This window comes from Jaculus jaculus, chromosome 17 (genome assembly GCF_020740685.1).
Source record: "Jaculus jaculus isolate mJacJac1 chromosome 17, mJacJac1.mat.Y.cur, whole genome shotgun sequence".
In the NCBI taxonomy this organism is placed as follows: domain Eukaryota; kingdom Metazoa; phylum Chordata; class Mammalia; order Rodentia; family Dipodidae; genus Jaculus; species Jaculus jaculus.
In genome coordinates this window covers 3,553,076-3,578,904 of record NC_059118.1, presented here as the reverse complement: position 1 = coordinate 3,578,904, position 25,829 = coordinate 3,553,076, and the positions used below count along the sequence as shown (strand labels likewise).

Genomic DNA, 25,829 nt, shown 5'->3' with positions numbered 1-25,829 from the left:
GGTGGCACATGCATCTGGAGTTTGTTTGTCATGGCAGTAGGCCCTGGTGTGCCCATTCACTCCTTTCCTCTCTCTCTCAAATAAATAAATAAAAATAAATTATTTTTTAAAATACTCATGTAAAAATATGGAAGCAGAAATTCCACTATGCACAGGTGATGTATTTTTAAACAGACATTCCCTAGCTCTGTCTATCAAAACAACCTAGCAACAATAACCAACCCAGGTGCAACGAGCCCCTACCAGGCTCCTTAGGGAAAGAGATGGTTCCAGAACAGAAAACATACAAGTCTGAAGTGATTGTCATATCAGACAGCAAGAAACAAAGACCAAAGAACTTAAGACACAAGGACCCAAGAGGCAACTTGTACAGACTCTGAAAAGAATAATACTACTCTACAGTGCAATGACACACATCAAGTCTTAAACCCTCCAAGTTCATAAGGCACTCAAAGAAGCAACCTGTGGGGACAGGTAAGAAACCAACTTCTTATTCTAAAAAGCAGTAAATAAATGAACAAAGCACTTATTCTGCCTTTGCTTCTATAAAAAGCACTGCAATGTAATCAAATAGTTCCTAAGCCTTCTCTCTGACAGAAATTCTAAACAACAAACAAAAAGAGAAATATGTAAGACTCAAATACCAATATATTCCAGCCACAATAACATATCTGAGCATGCCTCACTGACAGCTGCTGAAACCATCCAGTGAAAGCTGGTGCAGAAATGTGTAGGGACGGAGCTCACTGAACCCTGAAGCCAGGGATCACACAGCCTCGGGACAGATATCAGCAGGGCTACCATGTCTCAGAGGAAGAAAGCATGCACCAGTCAGTCTCTACTCTTCCCCAAGTATCCAATCATAAATCTAGTATGTGTGAGCATACGAGATTACAGCATGAAATCAAGTAAGTCCACGAACATGCAGAATCATAGGATGAAATATAGTGAGCCTATGAACATACGAGATTACAGGATGAAATCTAGTGGGTTTATGAATGTACATGATTAAAGGATGAAATCTAGGGAGTCAATGAACATGAGATTTCATAGGATGAAATCTAGTGAGCATGTGAATATATAAGAATACAGGATAAAATCTAGTGAGTGTGTGAATATACGAGATTACAGGATGAAATATAGTGAGTCTCTGAACATGCAAGATTACATAATTAAATATAGTGAGTCTGAAAATACGAGATTATGAAATGAAATTTAGAGAGTCTGTGAACATGCGAGGTTACAGGATGAAACCTAGTGATGTGTGAACATGGGAAGTTACAGGGTGAAATCTAGTGATGTGTGAACATGCAAGGTTATAGGATGAAATCTAGTGAGTGTGTGAACATGGGAGGTTACAGGGTGAAATCTAGAGATGTGTGAACATGGGAGGTTACAGGGTGAAATCTAGTGATGTGTGAACATGCGAGGTTACAGGATGAAACCTAGTGAGTGTGTGAACATGGGAGGTTACAGGATGAAATCTAGTGATGTGTGAACATGCGAGGTTACAGGATGAAACCTAGTGAGTGTGTGAACATGGGAGGTTACAGGATGAAATCTAGTGATGTGTGAACATGCGAGGTTACAGGGTGAAATCTGGTGATGTGTGAACATGGGAGGTTACATGGTGAAATCTAGTGAGTATGTGAACATGGGAGGTTACAGGGTGAAATCTAGTGATGTGTGAACATGGGAGGTTACAGAGTGAAATCTAGTGAGTGTGTGAACATGCGAGGTTACAGGGTGAAATCTAGTGATGTGTGAACATGGGAGATTACAGGGTGAAATCTAGTGATGTGTGAACATGCGAGGTTACAGGATGAAATCTAGTGAGTGTGGGAACATGAGAGGTTACAGGATGAAATCTAGTGAGTGTGGGAACATGTGAGGTTACAGGATGAAATCTAGTGATGTGTGAACATGGGAGGTTACAGGATGAAATCTAGTGAGTGTGTGAACATGGGAGGTTACAGGGTGAAATCTAGTGAATGTGTGAACATGGGAGGTTACAGGATGAAATCTAGTGAGTGTGTGAACATGCGAGGTTACAGGATGAAATCTAGTGATGTGTGAACATGGGAGGTTACAGGATGAAATCTAGTGAGTGTGTGAACATGCGAGGTTACAGGATGAAATCTAGTGATGTGTGAACATGGGAGGTTACAGGATGAAATCTAGTGATGTGTGAACATGGGAGGTTACAGGATGAAATCTAGTGAGTGTGTGAACATGCGAGGTTACAGGATGAAATCTAGTGATGTGTGAACATGCGAGGATACAGGATGAAATCTAGTGAGTGTGTGAACATGCGAGGTTACAGGGTGAAATCTAGTGAGTGTGTGAACATGGGAGGTTACAGGATGAAATCTAGTGATTTGTGAACATGGGAGGTTACAGGATGAAATCTAGTGATGTGTGAACATGCGAGGTTACAGGATGAAATCTAGTGAGTGTGTGAACATGGGAGGTTACAGGGTGAAATCTAGTGAGTGTGTGAACATGGGAGGTTACAGGGTGAAATCTAGTGAGTGTGTGAACATGGGAGGTTACAGGGTGAAATCTAGTGAGTGTGGGAACATGTGAGGTTACAGGATGAAATCTAGTGATGTGTGAACATGCGAGGTTACAGGATGAAATCTAGTGAGTGTGTGAACATGGGAGGTTACAGGGTGAAATCTAGTGAGTGTGTGAACATGGGAGGTTACAGGGTGAAATCTAGTGAGTGTGTGAACATGGGAGGTTACAGGGTGAAATCTAGTGAGTGTGTGAACATGGGAGGTTACAGGATGAAATCTAGTGATGTGTGAACATGGGAGGTTACAGGATGAAACCTAGTGATGTGTGAACATGGGAGGTTACATGGTGAAATCTAGTGATGTGTGAACATGCGAGGTTACAGGATGAAATCTAGTGAGTGTGTGAACATGGGAGGTTACAGGGAGAAATCTAGTGAGTGTGTGAACATGGGAGGTTACAGGATGAAATCTAGTGAGTGTGTGAACATGGGAGGTTACAGGGTGAAATCTAGTGAGTGTGTGAACATGGGAGGTTACAGGATGAAACCTAGTGATGTGTGAACATGGGAGGTTACATGGTGAAATCTAGTGATGTGTGAACATGCGAGGTTACAGGATGAAATCTAGTGATGTGTGAACATGGGAGGTTACATGGTGAAATCTAGTGATGTGTAAACATGGGAGGTTACAGGGTGAAATCTAGTGAGTGTGTGAACATGCGAGATTACATGGTGAAATCTAGTGAGTGTGTGAACATAGGAGGTTACAGGGTGAAATCTAGTGAGTGTGTGAACATGCGAGGTTACAGGATGAAATCTAGTGAGTGTGTGAACATGCGAGGTTACAGGATGAAATCTAGTGAGTGTGTGAACATGGGAGGTAACAGGGTGAAATCTAGTGATGTGTGAACATGGGAGGTTACATGGTGAAATCTAGTGATGTGTGAACATGGGAGGTTACAGGATGAAATCTAGTGATGTGTGAACATGCGAGGTTACAGGATGAAAACTAGTGAGTGTGTGAACATGCGAGGTTACAGGATGAAATCTAGTGAGTGTGTGAACATGCGAGGTTACAGGATGAAATCTAGTGAGTGTGTGAACATGCGAGGTTACAGGATGAAATCTAGTGAGTGTGTGAACATGGGAGGTTACAGGGTGAAATCTAGTGATGTGTGAACATGGGAGGTTACAGGGTGAAATCTAGTGATGTGTGAACATGGGAGGTTACAGGATGAAACCTAGTGTGTGTGTGAACATGGGAGGTTACAGGATGAAATCTAGTGATGTGTGAACATGGGAGGTTACAGGGTGAAATCTAGTGATGTGTGAACATGGGAGGTTACATGGTGAAATCTAGTGATGTGTGAACATGGGAGGTTACAGGATGAAATCTAGTGATGTGTGAACATGCGAGGTTACAGGATGAAAACTAGTGAGTGTGTGAACATGCGAGGTTACAGGATGAAATCTAGTGAGTGTGTGAACATGCGAGGTTACAGGATGAAATCTAGTGAGTGTGTGAACATGCGAGGTTACAGGATGAAATCTAGTGAGTGTGTGAACATGGGAGGTTACAGGGTGAAATCTAGTGATGTGTGAACATGGGAGGTTACAGGGTGAAATCTAGTGATGTGTGAACATGGGAGGTTACAGGATGAAATCTAGTGATGTGTGAACATGGGAGGTTACAGGATGAAACCTAGTGTGTGTGTGAACATGGGAGGTTACAGGATGAAATCTAGTGATGTGTGAACATGGGAGGTTACAGGGTGAAATCTAGTGATGTGTGAACATGGGAGGTTACATGGTGAAATCTAGTGATGTGTGAACATGGGAGGTTACAGGATGAAATCTAGTGATGTGTGAATATGGGAGGTTACAGGATGAAACCTAGTGAGTGTGTGAACATGGGAGGTTACAGGATGAAACCTAGTGATGTGTGAACATGCGAGGTTACAGGGTGAAATCTAGTGATGTGTGTACATGGGAGGTTACAGGGTGAAATCTAGTGATGTGTGAACATGCGAGGTTACAGGATGAAATCTAGTGATGTGTGAACATGGGAGGTTACAGGGTGAAATCTAGTGATGTGTGTACATGGGAGGTTACAGGGTGAAATCTAGTGATGTGTGAACATGCGAGGTTACAGGATGAAATCTAGTGATGTGTGATCATGGGAGGTTACAGGATGAAATCTAGTGATGTGTGAACATGGGAGGTTACAGGATGAAACCTAGTGAGTGTGTGAACATGCGAGGTTACAGGATGAAATCTAGTGAGTGTGTGAACATGGGAGGTTACAGGGTGAAATCTAGTGATGTGTGAACATGCGAGGTTACAGGATGAAATCTAGTGAGTGTGTGAACATGGGAGGTTACAGGATTAAATCTAGTGATGTGTGAACATCAGAGGTGACAGGGTGAAATCTAGTGAGTGTGTGAACATGGGAGGTTACAGGAATAAATCTACTGATGTGTGAACATGGGAGGTTACAGGATGAAATCTAGTGATGCATGAACATCAGAGGTGACAGGATGGAACCTGCTGAGTGTGTGAGCCTATGCAATGAGAACCCACAGTTGACGACACGTACGCTGTGGCAAGTGAAGCTACACACAGAAGTGGTGCCGTCATCAGGATGATCAGAGAACCACACACACAGAGCTGGCTGCCAATGGTCTGAAAAGTTGCCATAGGGTTTATGAGGAAAAATGGAAAAATGGTTTGTCACTTGGTTGAGCCCAACTTCTCCATCACTGGAACACAGAACACCTGATCTGAAACTCAAGCCAGTCTCACTCCGCTGTGGCTGGCACTGCCCAGTTGTCACATCACAGTGCACAGAGAGCTTGTCTGCGATGCCGAAGCCTGTGACGCTGAGCACAGCCATGAGCGGGCACATCCATCTGCAGATGGTGACACTCACAGAAGAGTCAACCCTCAGCGACACAGACAGTGCTGCCGCTGACAAACGAAACTGACGCCCAAGCCGTTAATGCAGGTGATGGTGTGAACACCTTCCTTCAATACATAAAAATCCATCAAGAAAATGAGTGTACATCAAAATGAAATCAGCCATGCCATCTGGTTAATGTGGTTTGAGATGAAAACCCGGCGACAGCTTCATATTCTCAAGTCAAGCATTAGAGAGACGAATTACCTACAGGTAGCTAGGAAAGCAGACTGCATAAAGCCAACGGAATGATCCTAAACTCCAGGTTTTATTAAGGAGAAATAAACCACTTGCTTAAGTGATTGCTAGTTAACGTACAAATAAATGGTATTCACATCATCTACCTTCCTAGAGGACAATTTAGAAGGATTTATCAGAGCCTCAGACAGGTGCACAGCACTTAAGGTCATCTATCAAAGGTGAAGGCAGAAGGTTCATAACAACGGCTCAGTCACAAAAGTACTTGTCTTGCAAGTACAAAGACCTGAGTTCAATCCCTGGCACCCACATAAAAATGACAGGTGTGGGGGCACACACCTACAATCCCAGCACTGGGGAGGCAGAGACGGGAGGGTCCTTTAGGGCTCTGTCCAGCCAGTTTAGCCTAGTTGGTAAGCTTTGGGCAGTTAAGAGATCAGACCTCAAAGGAGGTGGATGGTGAGGAGATGCCCAAGGTGGTCTTCTAACCTTCAAACACACCTGGACATGTATGTCCATGTGCCCCCCACACACATACCTCAGACATACATGCACACAGCCTATACCTCAAACACACATGTACAAAGCCTACACCTCAAACATGTGTGTACACAGATGCTGCACTTTTCTTTAATAAAACAAAGACTGCTGTGCCAAAGCCCTTAGAAAGGTTTTCACCATCCTGACCCAGGTCTCTCCCGGCTCTCCAGCCTCATTCCTCATCACTCTTTCCTGCTCATCTTTCTTTTCTCTTTCCAGATTGCCCAAGGTGGCTCATAAGGGAACTTGAAGCCCAGAGCTCCTTCCCCGTGGCTCCTTCTTGACCTTCTGCGAATAGGGACTTCACTGGGTCCTCAGACTAACCTTTTCTTGGATCAGCCTCTGGAGGTGGATCCCGCAGGACAGCATGGCCGCGAACAAGGTCAGCACGCACTGCTGGACTTTGCAGGTGGCAGATGCCAGGGAACTTATGACCGAGTTCAGGCCCACCTTCTCAATAACATTCTGGAAGGCGGCAGGGGACTGGCGTGTGATTCTACACAAGGCCTGCAGGGACAGGAGCACAGATCTGGTCACAACACAAAGGGCACTAACGACCCACACACCTAATGATGCACATGCTCCTGCCCAAAGGAGACAAAGTGTAAACAAGCCCTGCTTCCTTATTGCTTGTTTTAGTACAAAAAGATGGATATTTTCAACAAGTTTCAGTTTCAGTAATCCAAATGCCATTAAGAAACTTGTTCTCAGGGATGCAGAGATGGCTCAGCAGTTAACACTCTTGTCTGTGAAGCTTGACTCAGGACCGATTCCCTAGTACCTACACAAGCCAGGTGCACAAGATGGCACAGGTATTTAGAGTTCTTTTGCAATGCCTAGAGACCTTGGCATGTCCATTATTTCTTTCTTGTTTTCTCTCTAGTAAGTAAATAAATAAAAATAAAATAAAAAAGAGCTGTTCTCAAACACTGGAAAGAATAATGATAATTGCTAAATTCAATTCACAAGTCCACACAGAACAACTTTCCTTTAAATATTGAAAAAAGAAACATTAAACGCCTCCTTTGTGTGGACATAAACCAAGTGCTGAAAAAGGTTCACAAAATACTTGACATGGACTGTTTGCCATACAAAGAACACTGTTTCGGAATTTCTGGAAATTATCTTATTTGCTTCTTCGAACAACAATGAGGAAGGGAGTCCTTGTCTCCAGTTACTGATGCAGGCAAAGGCTCAGGGTAAAGTAACTCGCACCAAGGCTGTTGGTGAAAGGATCCAAGCTCAGGCAGTCAGCCCCTGGCGGTGCCTTAACTATTGGTAGTTGTTCACTCATAACTGTCATGTAAACCCATCCTCATTGATTCATATTTTAAATTTTTTTAATTTATTTTATTTATTTGAGATACAGAGAAAAAAAGAGGCAGATAGAAGGAGAGAGATAATGGCTAGGAACTCTAGGCAATAGAAATGAACTCCAGATGCATGCACCTTCTTGTGCATCTGGCTTATGTGCATCCTGGGAAGTGGAACCTGGGTCCTTTGGCTTTGCAGACAAGCGCCTTAATTGCTAAGCCATCCCTCCAGCCCCAAATCCTATTTTAAATAGGCCTATAGCCTTAATAATAAAAATATAAAAATTACAATTAAAATAACAAACATAAGATTTGTTGCCAGAAATATAACAAGAAGAAGGAAGAAGAGAAAGGAGGTAAAACATTTTTAACACTGAAAATACTTTCACTTTCTTGAGAATCTTTGGAAAAACTTGAATGTGTCTTCCATCTCTGAGGATGGATTTCCACCATTCTCTTTTGTGTGTCTGGCTGTGATGTGTCGGCACACGTGTGGACTCGAGCAAGGAAGGGGCTCCAGGAGTGGGAAAGGGCAGGAGCCACAGGGCGGGCACACGGGGACTGGGGGGAGGAGACGAGGGCTGCACGGAGGCACATCTGCGCCACAGCGGAAGGACAGGCTGCAGCAGCTTCCACTGGCTGTCTCCACTTCTCTCCCTGCAGCCACAGGAAGGTCATTCCATGAGGACACAGGTTGAAAACATGAGGCCGGAAGACAAGGTGTGTAACCATCGCAGAAAGAAGTGCCAAGGAGTGCAGACCAGAGGTCCACAGAAGGTGCCACACGATGTACATTCTGGGGGGTTCAGGTGATACTGGGAACCAGAGGGGTATTAAGGAATCATAAAGAGAGGCTCATCTCTGGTCAACAGACTATTACATTGATGGAACACATCTCCACACACAACAAGCCATGATCCCTGTGTGAAAAATAACCAGCAGTCCATCAAAGCACACTGCAAACCACAGGTGCCAGAGCAGCAAAACAAGTCTCTGAACTGCATTCGTAAGATCAGTTAGTACAAAATCTGGATGGTGAATCTAACATGAAGATGTAAACCAGGTCTGGGGCTACAAGCCCACACTCTCAGGTGCTTGGGAAGCTGAGGCAGGAAGACTGACAGCAAGTCCTCCCAGGGCCACAAAATGAAATCAAGATCAACTGGGGAAGCTTGGAACCTAATTTAACAACAAAGTCCCAAAGCTTTCCAGCCCCACTTTTAAAATACTGCATTAGGAGAGAACTGAGCTGTTCCATCCAACATCACTTTTCTATCTAGTCAGTGATATGCCCTCTCCCTCAGGCTCGCTTTCCTGATCGCGAACTTGAGTTCCCAGGCCAGGCCGGCTCTGCTCGGGCTTACCGATATGGCGGTGATCCTCAGAGAGTCCACGCTGGAATGCCTGAAGAGAAACCACAGCGCGGGCCCCACCTCGCCGGTAAGGAAGCCCTGCGCCTGCGCCGAAGACGTGCTGCAGACGTTCTCCACGATCTTCGCCGCCATGTGATTCACCACACGCTCTTCCTGGAGAGAGAAGGTGAAGATGAAGAGTGTCGCCCTTTAGCCCGAGAAATGTGTGCCTGTCAGCTCTTCACTGAGAATGAGGACCTCTCACAAAGCTGTCACAAGTGACCACTTGGTCATAGCAGCACATAACCCTCCACATAGATAATGAGAAACACAACAAAATTCTCCACATATTTTCATTAAAGTCAAAGTCAAAATAACCTGGAAAATGAGGAACATAACCAGAGCATAAATAAAAGTCAGACGAAGGGCTGGGAAGGTGGGTCGGTCAGTAAGGCATTCATCGTGCAAGCATGAACACTTGAGTTTGACTCCCCAGAACCCACGTTTAAAAACAAAACACAAAAGCCAGATGCGGCGACATGCACTGGTAACCGCAGAACTGGAGAGGCGCAGACGCAGGCACCTGGAGCTGCTCGGTGAACTCCAGGCCAGTGAGAGAACTACTCAACAGCGCCCACCCCCAAACAAGAACGAGGCCTATGGCCCTGGAAAGTGCGATGGGTGCTTCTGGGGTCATTGTTCCCGGCAGCGCGAATAAGCGGGAGACCCTGCACGCCATGAAAACAACCCGCCCAGCAAAAGGTACACACCTGTGCAGCAGTAGCACAGTCTTCGCAGGGAACTGACTGCTCTCGGACTGGACATAAGACCCACTCAGCGGCAGAGCACTCATCCTAGCACTGGGAAGCAAGTCAGGTTCCCATGGACAGGAACCTCAAACTCTAGAGAGACCATCCACTGCTCTTTGACTAAGAAGAGTGGGTACCACACCAAAAGAGTCTGTCAAACTCATGCTTATCTCCCTAGGGCAGGTGCCTGCTTGTTCAATCATGAAGGGTGCTGACCATCAGTTCAGGGCTCCTGGGTGCCCTCATGGACCAGTCCTAGCCCCAAGGTGCTGACCATCAGTTCAGGGCTCCTGGGTGCCCTCATGGACCAGACCTAGCCCCAAGGTGCTGACCATCAGCTCAGGACTCCTAGGTGCAGAGCAGTGATCCCAGCACTTACCATGTTTGAGGAAGAACAAACCCATGGTAGGTAGTTGGGTAATTCTTGGTTCTCTAGGCTAGGAGTTGGAGGATGTAAAGACCAATTAGAGGAAAACCCCATGAACTAGAATTCAGCTGCGAGGAAAATGGTCTTCAAGCAAGAACCAGTACTATCTCAGATAGGGCTGAATGCTGTATACTTGAGGCAGAGTACCATCACAGCTTAAGCTCTGCTCCACCTCTGAGTTCATAAGAACATTTCAGTAAGTCTGATAGACAGAGATGTAACTCAGCCATAACGTATGCAAACCTGGAGAGCTGTGAAAATAATGGCTATGATAAAGCTTCCCACAATCCCACGCACCCTAGTCACCCTGCAAGAATGCAAACTGGAGATGGGCTTTTCAGAAAGATGATGCTGTAAAGTCTGTCAACCATATCGAACATTGGAGAGGCATCAAGGAAGGCACTAGGGAGGAAAGTGCGGGTCTAAGGAATGTTATCAAGCCCCTAGCTAGAGGCTATGTCAATGCAGATCCAAGACCTCATACCGGAAACAACATGACTACAAAGAACACAAGAGGGTCTTCTGCTACTCATCCTTGATGGGCCATCAAGACACTGGTGCCACGGAGAAGGCACACACACATGGGGACTGGGAGAAGGGCTCTGGGGACGACACGTTCCATAACACAGAAGCGCTTACCCTGAAAACCCTACATGCATGATGAATGTGAAACACCTGCCATGGGGAGCTCCTTTCTCACTCAACATTAAAAAAAAAAAAACACCTCATGTGGCAGAGAAATCTCCGGGATGTGTAACAAACTGCCAAGTCCTTCTGCTGGAAGCCTCGCCACACACAGGAGCTCACAGAGGAGAAAAACCTTATGTGTGTAACAACTGGGAAGTCTTCTCTCTGGAATGCCCACCTTATTGGACTTCAGAGAAGTCATACTGGATAGAAACCATCTTAAAGAGGTAAGTGTGGGGAACCTTTCAAATAGAGATTCCATGTTATAAGCCCACATGAGAAGGCACACACATTAAATATGACGGATGGGAATAGATTGTAGAGATTACTTAGCCCTCAATAGATGCACTAGTTGTCACTGTCAACGTGACTAGGTTTAGAACCACCTTTAGACTTACAACTGAAGGCATTCCCTGAGAGACGTGACTGCAGAGGGAAGTTGTACCCTGAGTACGGGGGTAGCGTTGCATGGGTTGGGATTCAGGGCTAATAAAAAGGGGGAAAGCGGCTGTGTATCGCCATCCCCCTTTGCTGCTGCTCGGTCTGCCTGGAAGTGAGGAGGAGGAGGGGACGCCCAACCACAAGATCCCACCATGACGGAGCTGCCCTCCTGGCCCCGATGGACTGTGACCCTCAAACCATGAGCCAAAAATAAGTCATTCTTCCCTCCAGTTTCTTCATCCAGGTCTTTTGTCGCAGCAACAGGTAAACACGAAAGAGCTAGTTATGGGCAGAACATCTCCAGTGTCCTAAGAGTGGGAATTCCACAGCAGGAGCGCTGTCCATGCAAGAACACACAGGAGAGAAACCCTGTGACTGGCTGCAATGCTGGAATGGGACAAAATATTCAGAGACTGCTCAACCCTCCTACACATGAAATCGTTTGTTTTGAAGTAAATGGGGAAGACCCCATAGCTAGATAGCTTGGCTAACACCAAAGAAATACCCAAAAAGTCCTGTGAATGCAGAAAACGTGGGAAATCCTTCCATCAGAGCTGTCAACTTCTTGCTCACTGGGCAGTTTACATTGGTGAGAAAAGCTGCAGACGTACACAGTGTGGTGGTCCTTTTCCCTCAGCTCTCACAGTTCTGCACACTGGAGAACTCATACTGCAGAGGAAATTACAGACCAATCTCCCCAGTGAACATATATGCCAAAATTCTCCATAAAATACTTGCCAACCAAATTCAAGAGTCTATCAAAAAGGTCATTCTCAGGCTGGAGAGATGGCTTAGCAGTTAAGCGCTTGCCTGTGAAGCCTAAGGACCCCGGTTCTAGGGTCAGTTCCCCAGGACCCACGTTAGCCAGATGCACAAGAGGGCATATGCGTCTGGAGTTCGTTTGCAGAGGCTGAAAGCCCTGGCACACCCATTCTCCCTCTCTCTCTCTCTATCTGCCTCTTTCTCTCTCTGCCACTCTCAAATAAATAAATAAGAATGAACAAAAAAAATTTTTGAAAGAAAGGTCATTCCCCATGATCATGTTGGCCTTATTCCAGACATACTGGGATGGTCCAACATATTCAAATCACTAAATTTAACACATCACACTAATGGACTCAAGGACAGAAATCATATGATCTTCTCAATAAATGCAGAAAAAACTTCTGATGAAACCCAATATATATTTATGATAAAGCCCTAAAGAAAACAGGAATAGAAGTAATATTATCTCAATATAATAAAGGCTATATAGAATAAACTTATAGCCAACATTACATTAAATGAGGAAAAATTCAATCAGGGCAAAGATATATCATTTTTATCTTCTTATTACTCTTATATTATTATATATAGCATATGATGAAGGCTTGGCTATAGCAAAAGACAAGAGAAGGAAATAAAATGGATACAACTAGGAAAGGAAGGGTTGGGGCGATGGCTCAGAAGTTAAAGGCACATTGCTTGCAAAACTGTCCACCCTGTTAAATTCCCCATTATCCATGTTAAGCTAGATGCACAAAGTAGCACATGTGTCTGAAGTTTGTTTACAGTGGCAGGAGGCCCTGGTACACCCATATATTCTCTATCTATCTCAAACAAATGAAAATATATTTTAAAAAAGAAATAGGAAAGGAAAAAGTCAGATGATTGACACATTAAGAACTCCACTAGTGAACTAATAAAATTTGATAAAACCTATTCTCTGACTTTCTGTCTGTCTTACTCTCTACTTGCAAAACACAAATAAATAAATAAATAAAATATATATTTGAAAATTTTTTAAAGGGCTGGAGAAATGGCTCATTAAATAAGGTTCTTGCTTGCAAATCCTTAACAGCCCCGGTACACATGCATGCCACATACACAAAGTGGCACATGCATCTGGAGCTTGTTTGCAACAACTGTACACCCCAGTACACCAATTCTCATTCTCACCCCCCCCTCTGAAAATAAATAAATTTTTTAGGTATTTTAAAACTTTGAGCAATGTGGCCGGATACAAAATTAAGACACAAAAATCAGTAGCAGCCAGGCATGATAGTGTACAGCTTTAATCCCAGTACTCAGGGGGCAGAGGTAGGAGGATCGCTGCAAGTTCGAGGTCACCCTGAGATTACATAGTGAATTCCAGGTCAGCCTGGGCTAGAGTGAGACCCTACCCTGAAACACCAAAAAATTAAAATTAAAAAAAAAAATCAGTAGCCTTTTTATATACAAATAACAAACATACTGAAGAAAAAAAACATGATAACAATTCTCACAATTGTCTTAAAAACAAAAGAAAAGAAAAGAAAATACCTTGGAATATACCTTATAAAAGAAGTAAAAATCCTCTACAATGAGAGAGAGAGAGTATGTGTGTATGTGTATGTGCATACATGTGTGAGTGTATAGTTGGGTACTCGTGTGTGTGTGTGTGTGTGTGTGTGTGTGTGTGTGTGTAATATAAGACATGAGTAAGAAAATAGCAGTAATGTATAAATACCAATCAGAAATACTATACATGCAAAACAGAGTAAGTCAAATAGAAAACTCTGTAGAAAATCTCATCAGTATAATGGATGACAGAGAGGACAGAATATCTGAACTAGAAGACCAGGAGGCAGACCTAATGCAGTCCAACAAAGAGAAAGACATGCTAGTATGAAGGCAGAATGGGAACCTCAAGACCTTTGGGACACTATGAAGAGACCAAACATAAGAACTCGGGGTATAGTAGAAGGAGAATTTCACTCTAGAGGCACAGTAGGTATTTTCAACAAAACCACAGAAGACAATCTCCTGCAAGTAGGGAAAGTGATGCCAGTACAGGCACATAAAGCCTTCAAAACAGACAAAATCAGCCAAGAGCTTCTCACCACTATATTATAACAACACTACAAAACACACAAACCAAAGAAAATATATTGAAAACAGAAATAAAAATTAAGTCTAACCCCTTTAGGATAACGGCACATTACTCAACACCAATTTTAAAAGCCAGAAGGGCTTGAAATGATATATTCCAAGTTCTGAAAGATAACAACTGCCAACCAATATTACTTTATCCTGCAAAGCTATCCATCTAAACAGATAGAGAAATGAGGACATTCCACAACAAAAACAGGCTACAGGAACATATGAACACTACATCAGACCTACAGAAAATAGTTGAAGGGATCCTTCATGCTGAAGAAAAAGTAAAGCACACACATAAGGAAACAGGAAAAAATAAACCACACTCAAATAACAGCTAATTCAGGAGAGTAAAGGGAAACAGGAAGCGTTATAAAATAAGAAGAATGGCAAGAATAAATGCATGCCTTTCAATAAAAACTCTTAATATCAATGGCCTCAATGCCCCAACCAAAAGACACAGGCTTATGTAGCTTGAATTAAAGGGCAGGATTCCTTCTTTTGTTGCCTCCAAGAAACTCACCTTTCCATAAGAGACAGAAACCACCTTAGGGTGAAAGGATGGAAAACAGAATTTCAAGCAAATGAGCCTAGAAAACATGGAGGTGTTGCTAGAACATGTTCAGGATAACACAAGTGAAGTGGTAACTACCGTTCCCAAAACTTCTTTTCACCTCAAGCTTGGCCTCTAAATATGTAAGTAGATAGGACTGATGGTAACCCTTCACACAGAGACTTAGAATCCAGTGTCTTCTTTCCTGACAGCCTTTTCTTGTTTAGTAGATCATCATAGTAAGCAAGATGCCCACACTGCCAAGTAACAAGGTTTTTCTCATATTCAGAGCCTGAGTTTTATATACCTTAAATGCCAACCAGCGAGTACAGTTCAGTCTCCTGTGCCAAGAAAGTATCAGAAGAGGGCTACAGAGATGGCTTAGCGGTTAAGGCACTTGCCTTTTAAAGAAAGGACTCAGGTTCAAGTCCCCAGATCCCATGTAAGCAAGATGCACAAGGTGGCGCATGCATCTGCAATTCATTTGCAGTGGCTAGAAGCCCTGATATGCCCATTTTCTCCCCCCCCCCTTCTCAGAAATAAGTAAAAAAAAAAAAATTAAAGAGTCAGAGGTAGAAGGATCACTATGAGTTTGAGACCAGTCTGAGACTACACAGTGAATTTGAAGTCAACCTGAGCTAGAATGAGACCCTACCTCAATAAAAAAGAAAAAGGCACCATAGTGCTGAGAAGTGACAGAGGAGTGGTCAGCACTGAAACATTTTTATCCCACCTTAAAAGGCTCAGGGTCCATTGCAGAAGGAGTGGTGGAAAGAATGTAAGGCCAAAAGGGTGGGGTGCTTACAATGCAATCTTCCAGACACAAATTGGCCTTGATATCCATGACCTCACAGTGCCTATTACCACTTACACAAGGCCCTCATAATAGGAGGAAAAGATGATGACATCAAAATAAAAGAGAGAGCAATTGAGAGGGGGATAGGATATGATGGAGGGTGGATTTCTGACAGGGAAAGTGGTGGAGGGGAAGGAATTATCACGGTTTATTGTATGTAATTATGGAAGTTGTCAATAAAAAAATAAAAAAGAACAGGACTGGAGAGATGGCTTAGTGGTTAAGGTGCTTGCCTGCACAGTCCAAGGACCCATGTTTGACTCTCCAGATCCCACGTAAGCCAGACACACAGGTGACACAAGCACTCAAGGTTGCACGTGCGCACAGACGGCACACATGTCTGGAATTCCACTGCAGTAGCTGGAGGCCCTGGAATGCCAATTCTCTCCCCCCCGCCCTGCTTTCTCTCTCTCATAAAAAGAAGAAAAAAAAAAAGAAACTCCCCAAGGAAACCACACTGTGCCAACCAGATTAGCTGTGCTGAATGTCTGAGAAGACACTGGTTAGCAGGGTTCCCACACAGCCCTGGAAGAATAAACACTTGGTCCATGGACAGTGGTCCTCACAGACACAGAGATAGTTTGTGCAAACCATACTGATCTTCCTCTGCCTTACTTTACGCAAAAGAATTAGGTTTCAAGCTGGCTACACAACTCAAGGGCAACAGAGTGGTGCTCAACGTGATCAAGGCCCTGAATATGATCCCCTATACCAAAACAAAAGTTTCAGGGGGCTGGAAGGATGACTCAGTGGTTAAAGGCACTTTCCTGCAAAGCCTGACCATGCAGGTTCAATTCCCCAGTACCAATGAAAAGCCAAATGCAAAAAGTGGTACATGTGTCTAGTGTTCACTGCGGCCCAGGAGAGCTTGGGGCTTTCTCTCCCTCCCTTCCTCCCTATCTCTTTCTTTCTCTCTCTCTCCCCTAAGTGAATGAACAAATAAATATTTTAGGTGCCTCTGGAGAAGCAGCTTGCGGGTGAAGCATTTGCTAGGCCAGTGTGAGCACCTGAGCTCGCACCCCAGCAGACACGGGGGGCCGGGCAGGCACACAGGCCCTTGTGCGGCCCCAGCACTCAGGAGGTGACGCAGAAGATCCCTGAGGAAAGCTGGCAGCTAAGCCAGAAACACTATGAACTCTGGGCTCAAGGGGGAGACCCTATGCCAATAAATAAGGTGGAGAGTAAATTAGAAAGACAACTCTGGCCTACACACACACACACACACACGTGCATGCACACCCTCAACACACATGTACACCCACATAAAACACACACACATGCAAAGTTTAAGAATATGGCACAGGGCTGAGGAGATGCTCAGTGGGTAAGGTGAATTGCTTTCCTCCCAAGCGTGAGGACCCGAGGCCAGTCTCAGGTTCCAATGTAAACTGGAAGGTGTGGCAACGTGTGTAGAATCCCAGTGCTGGGAAGCAGACAGAGGGGTCCGGGAGCTCCCTGACCAGCCAGTCTGGCCTGACTGGTGAGATCTAGGCCAATGAGAGACCCTGTCTCAACAAGAGGTGGGAGTCATTCCTGAAGATGACACCCGAGGTTATTCTCTGGCCCCTAGATTCATGAACGCGCACCCACAGGCATGCACCATGCATATACAAACACAATACACACAAGCACACAAAGAAAGACGCTCAAGTTCAACACTAAGAACCAATCATTCCATGGTTAGGAAATATTCACAGAAGAAAACAGAATATTTAGGGATGCCTGCCCACAGTGCTACTCCAAAAGACATGACAGCTGAAATCCAAGAGAGAAAAAGAACTCTGGGGCAGACACCTCTGACACCTCTCCACGAGCACGGACGTGTGAGTCTGCGTTCCCAGCCACACACATACACTTCCCATGCTCATCTGCTGGTGAGGCATCTTTCATAAGAAAAGAAGAGGCATTCCGGAAGCCCAGTCATGCTAGAAACTGTTGAAGATTAAAGGCTTAAAGTTATTATTCCTTGTTATCCTGATTGCAGTGCACAATTTCGTCATTCCAAGAACCACTGTAATAGAATTATTTTTGAATTATTTTATTAAGATAGGAATCCTGTAAAATATGCAGCCCTTAAGTTGTTTATTTTATGAGGACAATGTTAGTGCATATGTTGCCAAAGCACATAGTTAATTGCTTTTCAAAAACACAACATAAAGCTTTCATAAATTATAATAGAACTTAGACTTTCCCCTTTATGAAAAAATATACAAGACTTACCATGCACAATTAAGGCAATAAATAGTAAGCATGTTACTAAAATATAAATCTATATCACCATTTTAAAATTATTAGGGACTGGGGAAACAGCTCAGCGGGGAAGAGTGCTTGCTGTGCAAGCACAAGGGCGTGACACAGCCTGAGTTAAATTCCCCAGCACCCCCAGAAAGCGCTGGACATGCTGCACGTGTACAAGCCCAGTCTCGTGCAGAGCAGAAACAGGAGACGCACGAGGCTCACTGTCAGCCAGCCCGTGCTGGCAGCTCCAGGTTAAGCGTGAGACCCTGTCTCAAGGAAACAATGTGGACGAGCCACAGAGGACACCGGATGTTCTCCACTGGCCTCCGCACACACACACTCAAGTGCACATCAGCACATACACATGTATACACCACGGACACAACATACCACACGTACTACACACAAAACAATGTTAGTAATTATTTAGTGATGACAATACAGATGGACACCAACCATTATTCTTTGCGTCACGTGTCCTGTGAAGGGCATAAAGGAGTGAAACAGACTAAAGAGATGCACTGCAGGGTTGAAATTAATCTCTTACTAAACACTTACAAAACTTTAACATAAAAGATAGAAAGTTCTGAGCACTTTTTGGCTCTGGGGCTCCTTGCTCCTTAAGCTCCTACGCTCACGTCTTCTGCCCTCTGTACTCAACATCTCCCCTCTACATTCCTGCCTTGTGCCCCTGTGAGGGGAGACCAGTGTGGGAGCAGGGAATCCCCCTTCTTTGCCTGTGTTCTCAATCTGCACCTCACTTAAGACCTTAGACAATTAGCCCAAACATTTCGACTATAGCTGAAACTGACTTGATTCGTGGAATACTGAGAATGTATGTTTTATCATCACCCCCACAGCCAGTTTGCCACAGTGAGTTACAAAGTGTTCCAACTTCATTTTCTGGACCACTGGGAAAAGCCTTGGTGGGTGTCTCTTCCGCTGTCACCAAGTAACACTGCAAGGAACGAGCTCAGAAGGAAGATGTCTTTCCTAACGTGTCTTTCATTCCTTCAGGGATGTTTTTAGCCCATGGCTTTGCCTTGGGTGAAACGATGTCAAATGGCATCACGCAAACAGAGGATGCCAACCTTTTAGGCCAGCTCTTGTGTGTTTTACATAGTGATTACAAGTCACATGGGCACAGCTAGAGGGGTGGCCAGCTGGCTGGTTTTCGGCCATTAACTTTAACATGAAAAATGAATGAATTTCCAGTGAAATCATGCCATATAACAAATACTTCTCAATGTGACGATCTGTGGAGACCAGCGTAAGCACCCATCTCTGAACCTCAGGATGACAAACTGACAGGATAATCAAGCGGCACGAGAGGCTCCCAGAGAATTCTGAATTCTGCATATTTCCTGCTTTCTATCTGCCCCAGTGATGACGCCCATGGGGGAAGGGTAATTACCAACACGTTATTAAAACCTTAAAAAGTAGGACATCTCAAGGAGTGAGTGAGAAAGTGGCTTTCTGTTCTCTCTGCTCCCTCTAGGTCACTGGCTTGTAGGGATTATTTAAATTCAGGAGCCATCCTTGGTTGACAAGTGCCTGCCTGACTGCTGCAGGCTACACTCCCCGCAGCGCCTGAAGGGCTGTTACAATTGCCAGCCTCCACAGGACAACAAAGGCTCCTTACCCCTTCCCGAAGGCACCTCATTAGCACGGTGTACGTGGCCAAGGGAACAGCCCAGCATTCTCTCGGGTTCTTTTTTTTTTCTTCCTAAAATGAAGTGGAAGGAAAGACAGCAAAGCTAGAAGCACGAAAGGACACATTTCAAATGTACAGCTTCTAAAACTCTTCATGTTCTGTTGAAATCCTGCCTTGCTACCTGGCTGTTGTGACCAGACCAAAGGTTTTCATGGCCATGGATATACAAGGTCTCTCTATTTCTTCTTGTATTATATATGGCACTGGTAAGGTCCCCTGGCATCAGAAGCTAGATACAAGAATTGCGAAACGATACCATGATCTGCCTGACAGAGAGGCCACTCTATGGATAACTGTCCGTGACCACACGCACCCCACATGAAAAGCTCTACATTGTGTGAACTGAAGTTCCTGGCAGGCAGCTGTATATATTTTACATAGGGCTGATTGCCGGACTACAGCCTTTGGTATCCTGGAACCTGGATGTTGCAAGGTCAGAGCCACATTATCTTGAGCTTCTTTAGTCCCCTTGCTAACCATTGCCCACATCTGTGGACCTAGCTTCCTTGTAACTATTAGGTAAGTCCTTTAGAATGCACTAACAGATACCTACTACCACCAACCTAAGAATAAGAATGACAGGAGATGGCATGTGAGGCCACAACAGAGACTTCCCCGCTTTACAGGAACCTACCTACCAGCTGTTTCCACCAGTGTGTTTGAAAAGTGCTTTGATTCACAACTTTCTTTGTTCTGTTACTACAAAATTTCCTGATGGGGCTGGAAAGATGGCACAGCAGGTAAGAATGCTCCACGCACAAGCATGAGGGGGCTGGAGTTAGATTCTCCATCACCCACATAAACAGCTGGGTATGATCACACACATCTGTCACCCCAGCCCAGTGAGAAGCAGAGACCAGAGAATCGCAAAAAAAGTTTTAAAGCAAAAGCCAGAGCTTTTTTGGTTTTTTGTTTTGTTTTGTTTTGAAGTAGGGTTTCACTTTAGTCCAGGCTGACCTGGAATTCACTATGTAGTCTTAGGGTGGCCTCGAACTCACGGTGATCCTCCTATCTCTGCTCCTAGTGCTGGGATTAAAGGTGTGCGCCACCACACCCAGCAAGCCTGAGCTTTTGCTATCTCTTACAGACTAGGTCAGCCACTCATGCCCAATATGCCAGTTAAAGGGATGGGTACCAGTGAGAAGCAGAGGGAGGTGTGCTCAATGTGCTACATAGTGAAGAGGGTTATCTAGGGGTCCCGGGGCTCCAAATCCATCTTCTGGGTCCTGACGTGAGGCTGAAGGTTAGGTTTAAGTAGAAGGCAAGAGGTATGCATAACTAAGTACTTGTGGTCAGGGTGCAGTTCTGCCCATCACGGACTTATCCTTGTCTCAGCTCTGGTCACTTCTCTAAAACATGAACTACATACTTTACCATCCCTGTTCTTCCTCCCCGAGGCCCCCTCAACCACTAGCACCCCTGGCCTGCCAGTCAGACTCCCACCCACCGCCTGAGAGGCTGTTCTCTTTCTCATCCCTTGCCCTTGCTGGGAAGCCCCAGCCCTGGAGGGCAGCCAGTTGCTTGCTGTCCTCAGGCCTGTCCTCAGGCAAGCAGGTGCTTGGAGACAGTGACACCAGAGGGCACAGTCCACCAGTGACCCATGCCCAGCATCCAAGAGAACCCTCAACACCACTCTCCTCTAGAGTCTCTGATTAACTGTTTCTAAAAGGACTGTTCCTGCCTGTGACCCTCCTGCTGCTCCAGCCCTGCCCCATTCAGAGAGGATGTGTGAGAAGGGAACATCTGCAGGCTCCCGCACTTCCCCTGCCTGGGCTCCGGGTCCCATCCCCATCCTTCCCTCCTCATGCCTGCCCTAACCTTAACCCTAACCCTAGACACAGAATGTCCTATCTCCACAGGACCTTCCCCATTTCCAGAAGGCTCCAGCTAAGAAAGCAGGCCCTCTTCTGCCCCACGCCCTCCACAGCCACCATGCTATATGCAGACTTTCTCAAGTCTCCTCTGCAAATTCCCTCATGACTTCCACCTCCCCACTCCAGGGACAACTAAATACACACACAAAGCAGTGCTTACTACTTCCCATTGTCTTTCAGGTATCTCCAGTAGAGTCTTTTTATTCTTTTTCCTTGGCCTTAAACTATATTTAAGCCGGGCATGCTAATGCACACCTTTAATCCCAGGATCACTGTGAGTTCAAGGCCAGCCTGAGACTACATAGTGAATTCCAGGTCAGCCTGGGCTAGAGGGAGACCCTACCTTGAAAAACCAAATATGCATATGTGTACATATATATGTATATGAACATACACACACACACACACACACACACACCCCAACTGGTAACTGTGTTTTTGCACTGGAGGGCTAAATGTCATAAAGCTATCAATACTGTCCTGATACTCAAAGTCAACATGTGCACTGGATGATTCAACAGCTAAGGAAAATCAGCCTATGCACTGGAGCAAGTTAAAACTCAAAACTCTAGAAACTGGACTGGAAAGATGGCTTAGCAGTTGAGGGGTGCTTGCATGTGAAGCCTAAAGTTGGGGAGGGGGAGGGGAGAAGGGGGAGAGGGGAGGGAGGGAGGGAGGAAAGGCAGAAGGAAGGGAAGGAAAGAGGCAGCCAGGGCAAGAGAAAAGGCTCTGGGAAACTCTTCCCCAGAAGTAGAATGTCTCCTAAATTTCTTAGGCATGCTCTACAGGGAGAAGTTAAGTAACTTTTTAAGATATTAACATGTGTCAGCCAGGATGTGTCAGAACCCATCAAACAGCAAGAGTTAATCAGACAGTCTCACCTGGGTGGCCACAAGATAGATCAGCTCCCCGAGGGTTGGCAAAAGGCACTGCTTTAATTTACTGTTCCTGAAGTTCTCCCTAATTAATTCTGTTAAGAGAGCAATTGCCTGAAAAGAGAAAAAAAGGTGTGTTACTTGAGGTGCACCTCTCAGTGCTTCAATCTGCAAATTAAAAAATCAAACACACCACAAAATTCGTCTTCCATTTTTAAGAAGCAGTTTTTGGATTATTTTCAAAACATGGGCTTCATCCCCACACATCAGTGCAGTGAGCAGCTCTCCCAGATCCAGGCAGAAATTTACCCATTTACGTCAACACACACCCAGCACTTCTCAGGTGACCCTGCAGGCTGGGAAACGCCACCCTATGCCACGGAGCCTGGGAGACAACTGATGCCCTCTTTACAGAGACAGAGACTGGAGGAGGAGCCAGCACCACTGGATACCAGCTCACTTCACAGCCAGGATCTGCACACAGCCCACAGCCCTCCCCTCACCCTGCTTTGTTCCCACACATGACTGCTTGGAACATTCTTAAAGTAGAAACTCTGAGTGAAAATATTATGCCCAGGTCTCAGGATCATCCTCTTGGAAATTCAGCAGCTCCCTTCCTAGGCACTATGCTAAGAAAATTAGTGACATGTCAGAATACAAAGGATGGAAGAGGCCAGCGGGATCTCATGGTGCCCTACTGGGGGGCGGGCAGCACATAAAGCAACGTGGAAACAGTCCACGAAGACAGCGTGATTCAAAGTGCGGTGCACACACAGGACTGTTCTCACCATCAGAAGACAAGAGTTTGAAAACTGAAAGGAGAGAAAGAAGTCAAGTAATTTTATGGGGGATTAACACATGTCAGCAGGATACGTCAGAGCACGTCAGCCAGCAGCGGAGTTCATCAGACAGCCTCTCGTGGGTGGCCATCTCCAAACATTCAGAGCAATTTAGCACTACCACAACATCTGAGCACGTAAGCAGAGGCCTCCTTTCATAATTAGGTGTTGTGATGGCTGGAGATGCGTGTGGGAGGCCGCACGGCAGACAAGACACTTCTAAGCAACTCACTGAAGACCAACTGATTTAACTACACCTGTCCACATTAGAATGGGCTGCTAAGTACACGTGGAGTGTCGGGTGCAAGCTTGCGAAACATCCCTACAAGGAGACAGTTTATGTTCATTCCCCAGTGCTTCTTCAAGGTCCTTCAGTAGTCACAAAGTGACTTTGTCATTAGTTAGCATTTTCTGAGGTTTATGGGAAAGTGACTATATGTTTTAAGTGACCATACAGCATGTGTTTCTTTCTCCGGCATCTTGCATGCGGCAGAAAGCATCTGAGGTGCGCCCACGTGTATTAGATTCTCACTGCTACAACAAATACCTCACAGAAGCAACACAAGGAGGAGGGAGGGGTCTTTGTGGCTTAGGTCCAAGGGAGTGCAGTCCATTATGGTGGAAAGGCGTGATGGGAGGAGCATGAAGCGGCTGCTCACACTCAGTTCAGTGCCAGGAAGCAGAGTGATGAAAGCTGGTGCTCAGCCTGCTTTCTTCTTGCTATTTCAGAAAGACAGACAGGGCTGGAGAGATGGCTTAGTGGATAAGCACTTGCCTGTGAAGCCTAAGGACCATGGTTCGAGGCTCGATTCCCCAGGACCCATGTTAGCCAGATGCACAAGCACAAGGGGGCACACGCATCTGGAGTTCATTTGCAGTGGCTGGAAGCCCTGGCACACCCATTCTCTCTGTCTCTGCCTCTTTCTTTCTCTGTCTGTTGCTCCCAAATAAATAAATAATTAAAAATGAAAGACAGACAGAGCCAAGCATGGTTGTGCATGCCATGCCTTTAATCCCAGCTTTCAAGAAGCAGAGGTAGGAGGATCACCACAAGTTGGAGGTCACCCTGAGACTATCAAGTCAGCCTGAACTAGAGTGAAACCCTACCTCGAAAAACAGAAAAAAAAAGAAAAAGAAAGAAAGGAGGGAGGAACGAAGAAGGATGGAAATACAGAAAGAGAGTCAGAGAGAGAGAATTGGCGTGCCAGGTCCTCAGCCACTGAAATCAAACTCCAGATGCTTGCGCAACCTAGTGGACATGTGCGACCTTACACTTGCCTCACCTTTGTGCATCTGGCTCATCTGGGATCTGGAGAGTCAAAATTGGGTCCTTAGGCTTCGCAGGCAAGTGCCTTAACCACTAAGCAATCTCTCCAGCCCACTTTCTTCCTTTTATATAGTCTAGAGCCCTGGCCCATGAACTGGTGCCACCCACATTTCAAGGTGTATTGTCCCATTTTAATTAACCTTTTTAATAAGCTGCACTAGAAAACTAGACAGCTATTAAGAAAACCATGAAGCAAATGCTGATGTCTATCTAGCACTCTATACAAAGAGTTAACTCAAAATGTACTATGATCTTAAAGAAGCCGTAAGACTGTAAAACAGAGAAATAGCTAATGGTAGATCTGATTACCTCCAAAGAAGAGCACAGCTGGCAAATCAGCACCTGGAAGATGATGACATCACTAGAAAGTAGGGAAATGCAAATTAAACAAGGCATCACTACATACCTAGCAGGATGGAAAAAGGAAAATTGAGACACCACCAAAGGATGAGATTTTTTTTAATGATTTTTTCATTTTATTTATTTATCTGCAAGCAGAGAAAGAGAGAGAGAATGGATGCACCAGGGCCTCTAGCCACTGCAAATGAACTCCAGATGCATGTGCCACCACGTGCAGCTGGCTTACATGGGTTCTGGGAAATCAAACAGCCTGTGTCCTTTGGCTTCACAAGAAAGCGCCTTAACCATTATGCCATCTCTCCAGCCCAGTTATGAGATTTTTGCAAGTGGGAAGAGGAAGTGGCCCAGTCACTCTGTAACATGCTTGGGAATTGCTTGTAAAAATAAACAGAGAGCCACGAGTGATGACACTCATCAGCAATCACAACACTCAGGAGGTAGAAGCAGGATGGCCATGAGTTCAAGGACAGTCTGTGCTACATATCAAGACCTTGTCACAAACACATTTATAAAAACAAGGGCCATAACTATATCTCAGTGCTGAAGAGTAGCCTAGCACGGGCCACACTTTATCCCCTGAGCCGTCTCCCCGGCCCAGCACCTCATTCGATGAGACTGGGCCTCACTAACCCCAGCCCTTGCGCACTCAGCTAGCCCAGCTCTCAATCCACCCCAGGGATGCTCCTGCTTCCTTCCCTCTCGCCAGCACTGGAATCACAGGCCCGGGACACCCCCTGGCACTTGCATGGATCCTCGGGATCCAAATCCAGGTCCCCATGCCTGCACGGCAAGCATGCTATCCACTGAGCATCTCCCAGCACCTCTTCACACAACACCTTCAAAATGACAAGAAGGGAAACGGGGAGAACTTGGGGGTTACAGGACTCAGGAGCACCTGCAGCAGGTGAGACAGGCATGCTCTGAAGGGACCTGAGGACCTCGCCAATGCTGAGACTGCGCTTCTCCTAATCGGGCCCCATACAACACCCTGGTGGTTGTCCAGGATGGTGCCACAGAGCACGACTGGATGGGGCTGCCAAGGGCCTCTAGAATT

The 25,829-nt window shown here is 45.3% G+C and overlaps 1 protein-coding gene across 3 annotated transcripts in view; it reads right to left on the bottom strand.

The window, feature by feature from the left end:
* The window catches only part of Ulk4 (unc-51 like kinase 4), a 345,903-nt gene that overhangs the window by 259,941 nt on the left and 60,133 nt on the right, over positions 1–25,829 (bottom strand). For 2 of the 3 annotated variants that reach the window (XM_045136900.1, XM_045136902.1), the window contains exons 18-21: positions 22,256–22,363; positions 19,429–19,512; positions 8,890–9,051; positions 6,537–6,719 (exon numbers count right to left, since the gene is read on the bottom strand). In XM_045136900.1, coding sequence (XP_044992835.1) covers positions 6,537–6,719; positions 8,890–9,051; positions 19,429–19,512; positions 22,256–22,363 — 537 coding nt within the window. The remainder of the gene's footprint in view (positions 1–6,536; positions 6,720–8,889; positions 9,052–19,428; positions 19,513–22,255; positions 22,364–25,829) is intronic. The other variant, XM_045136901.1, reaches the window with a different exon arrangement.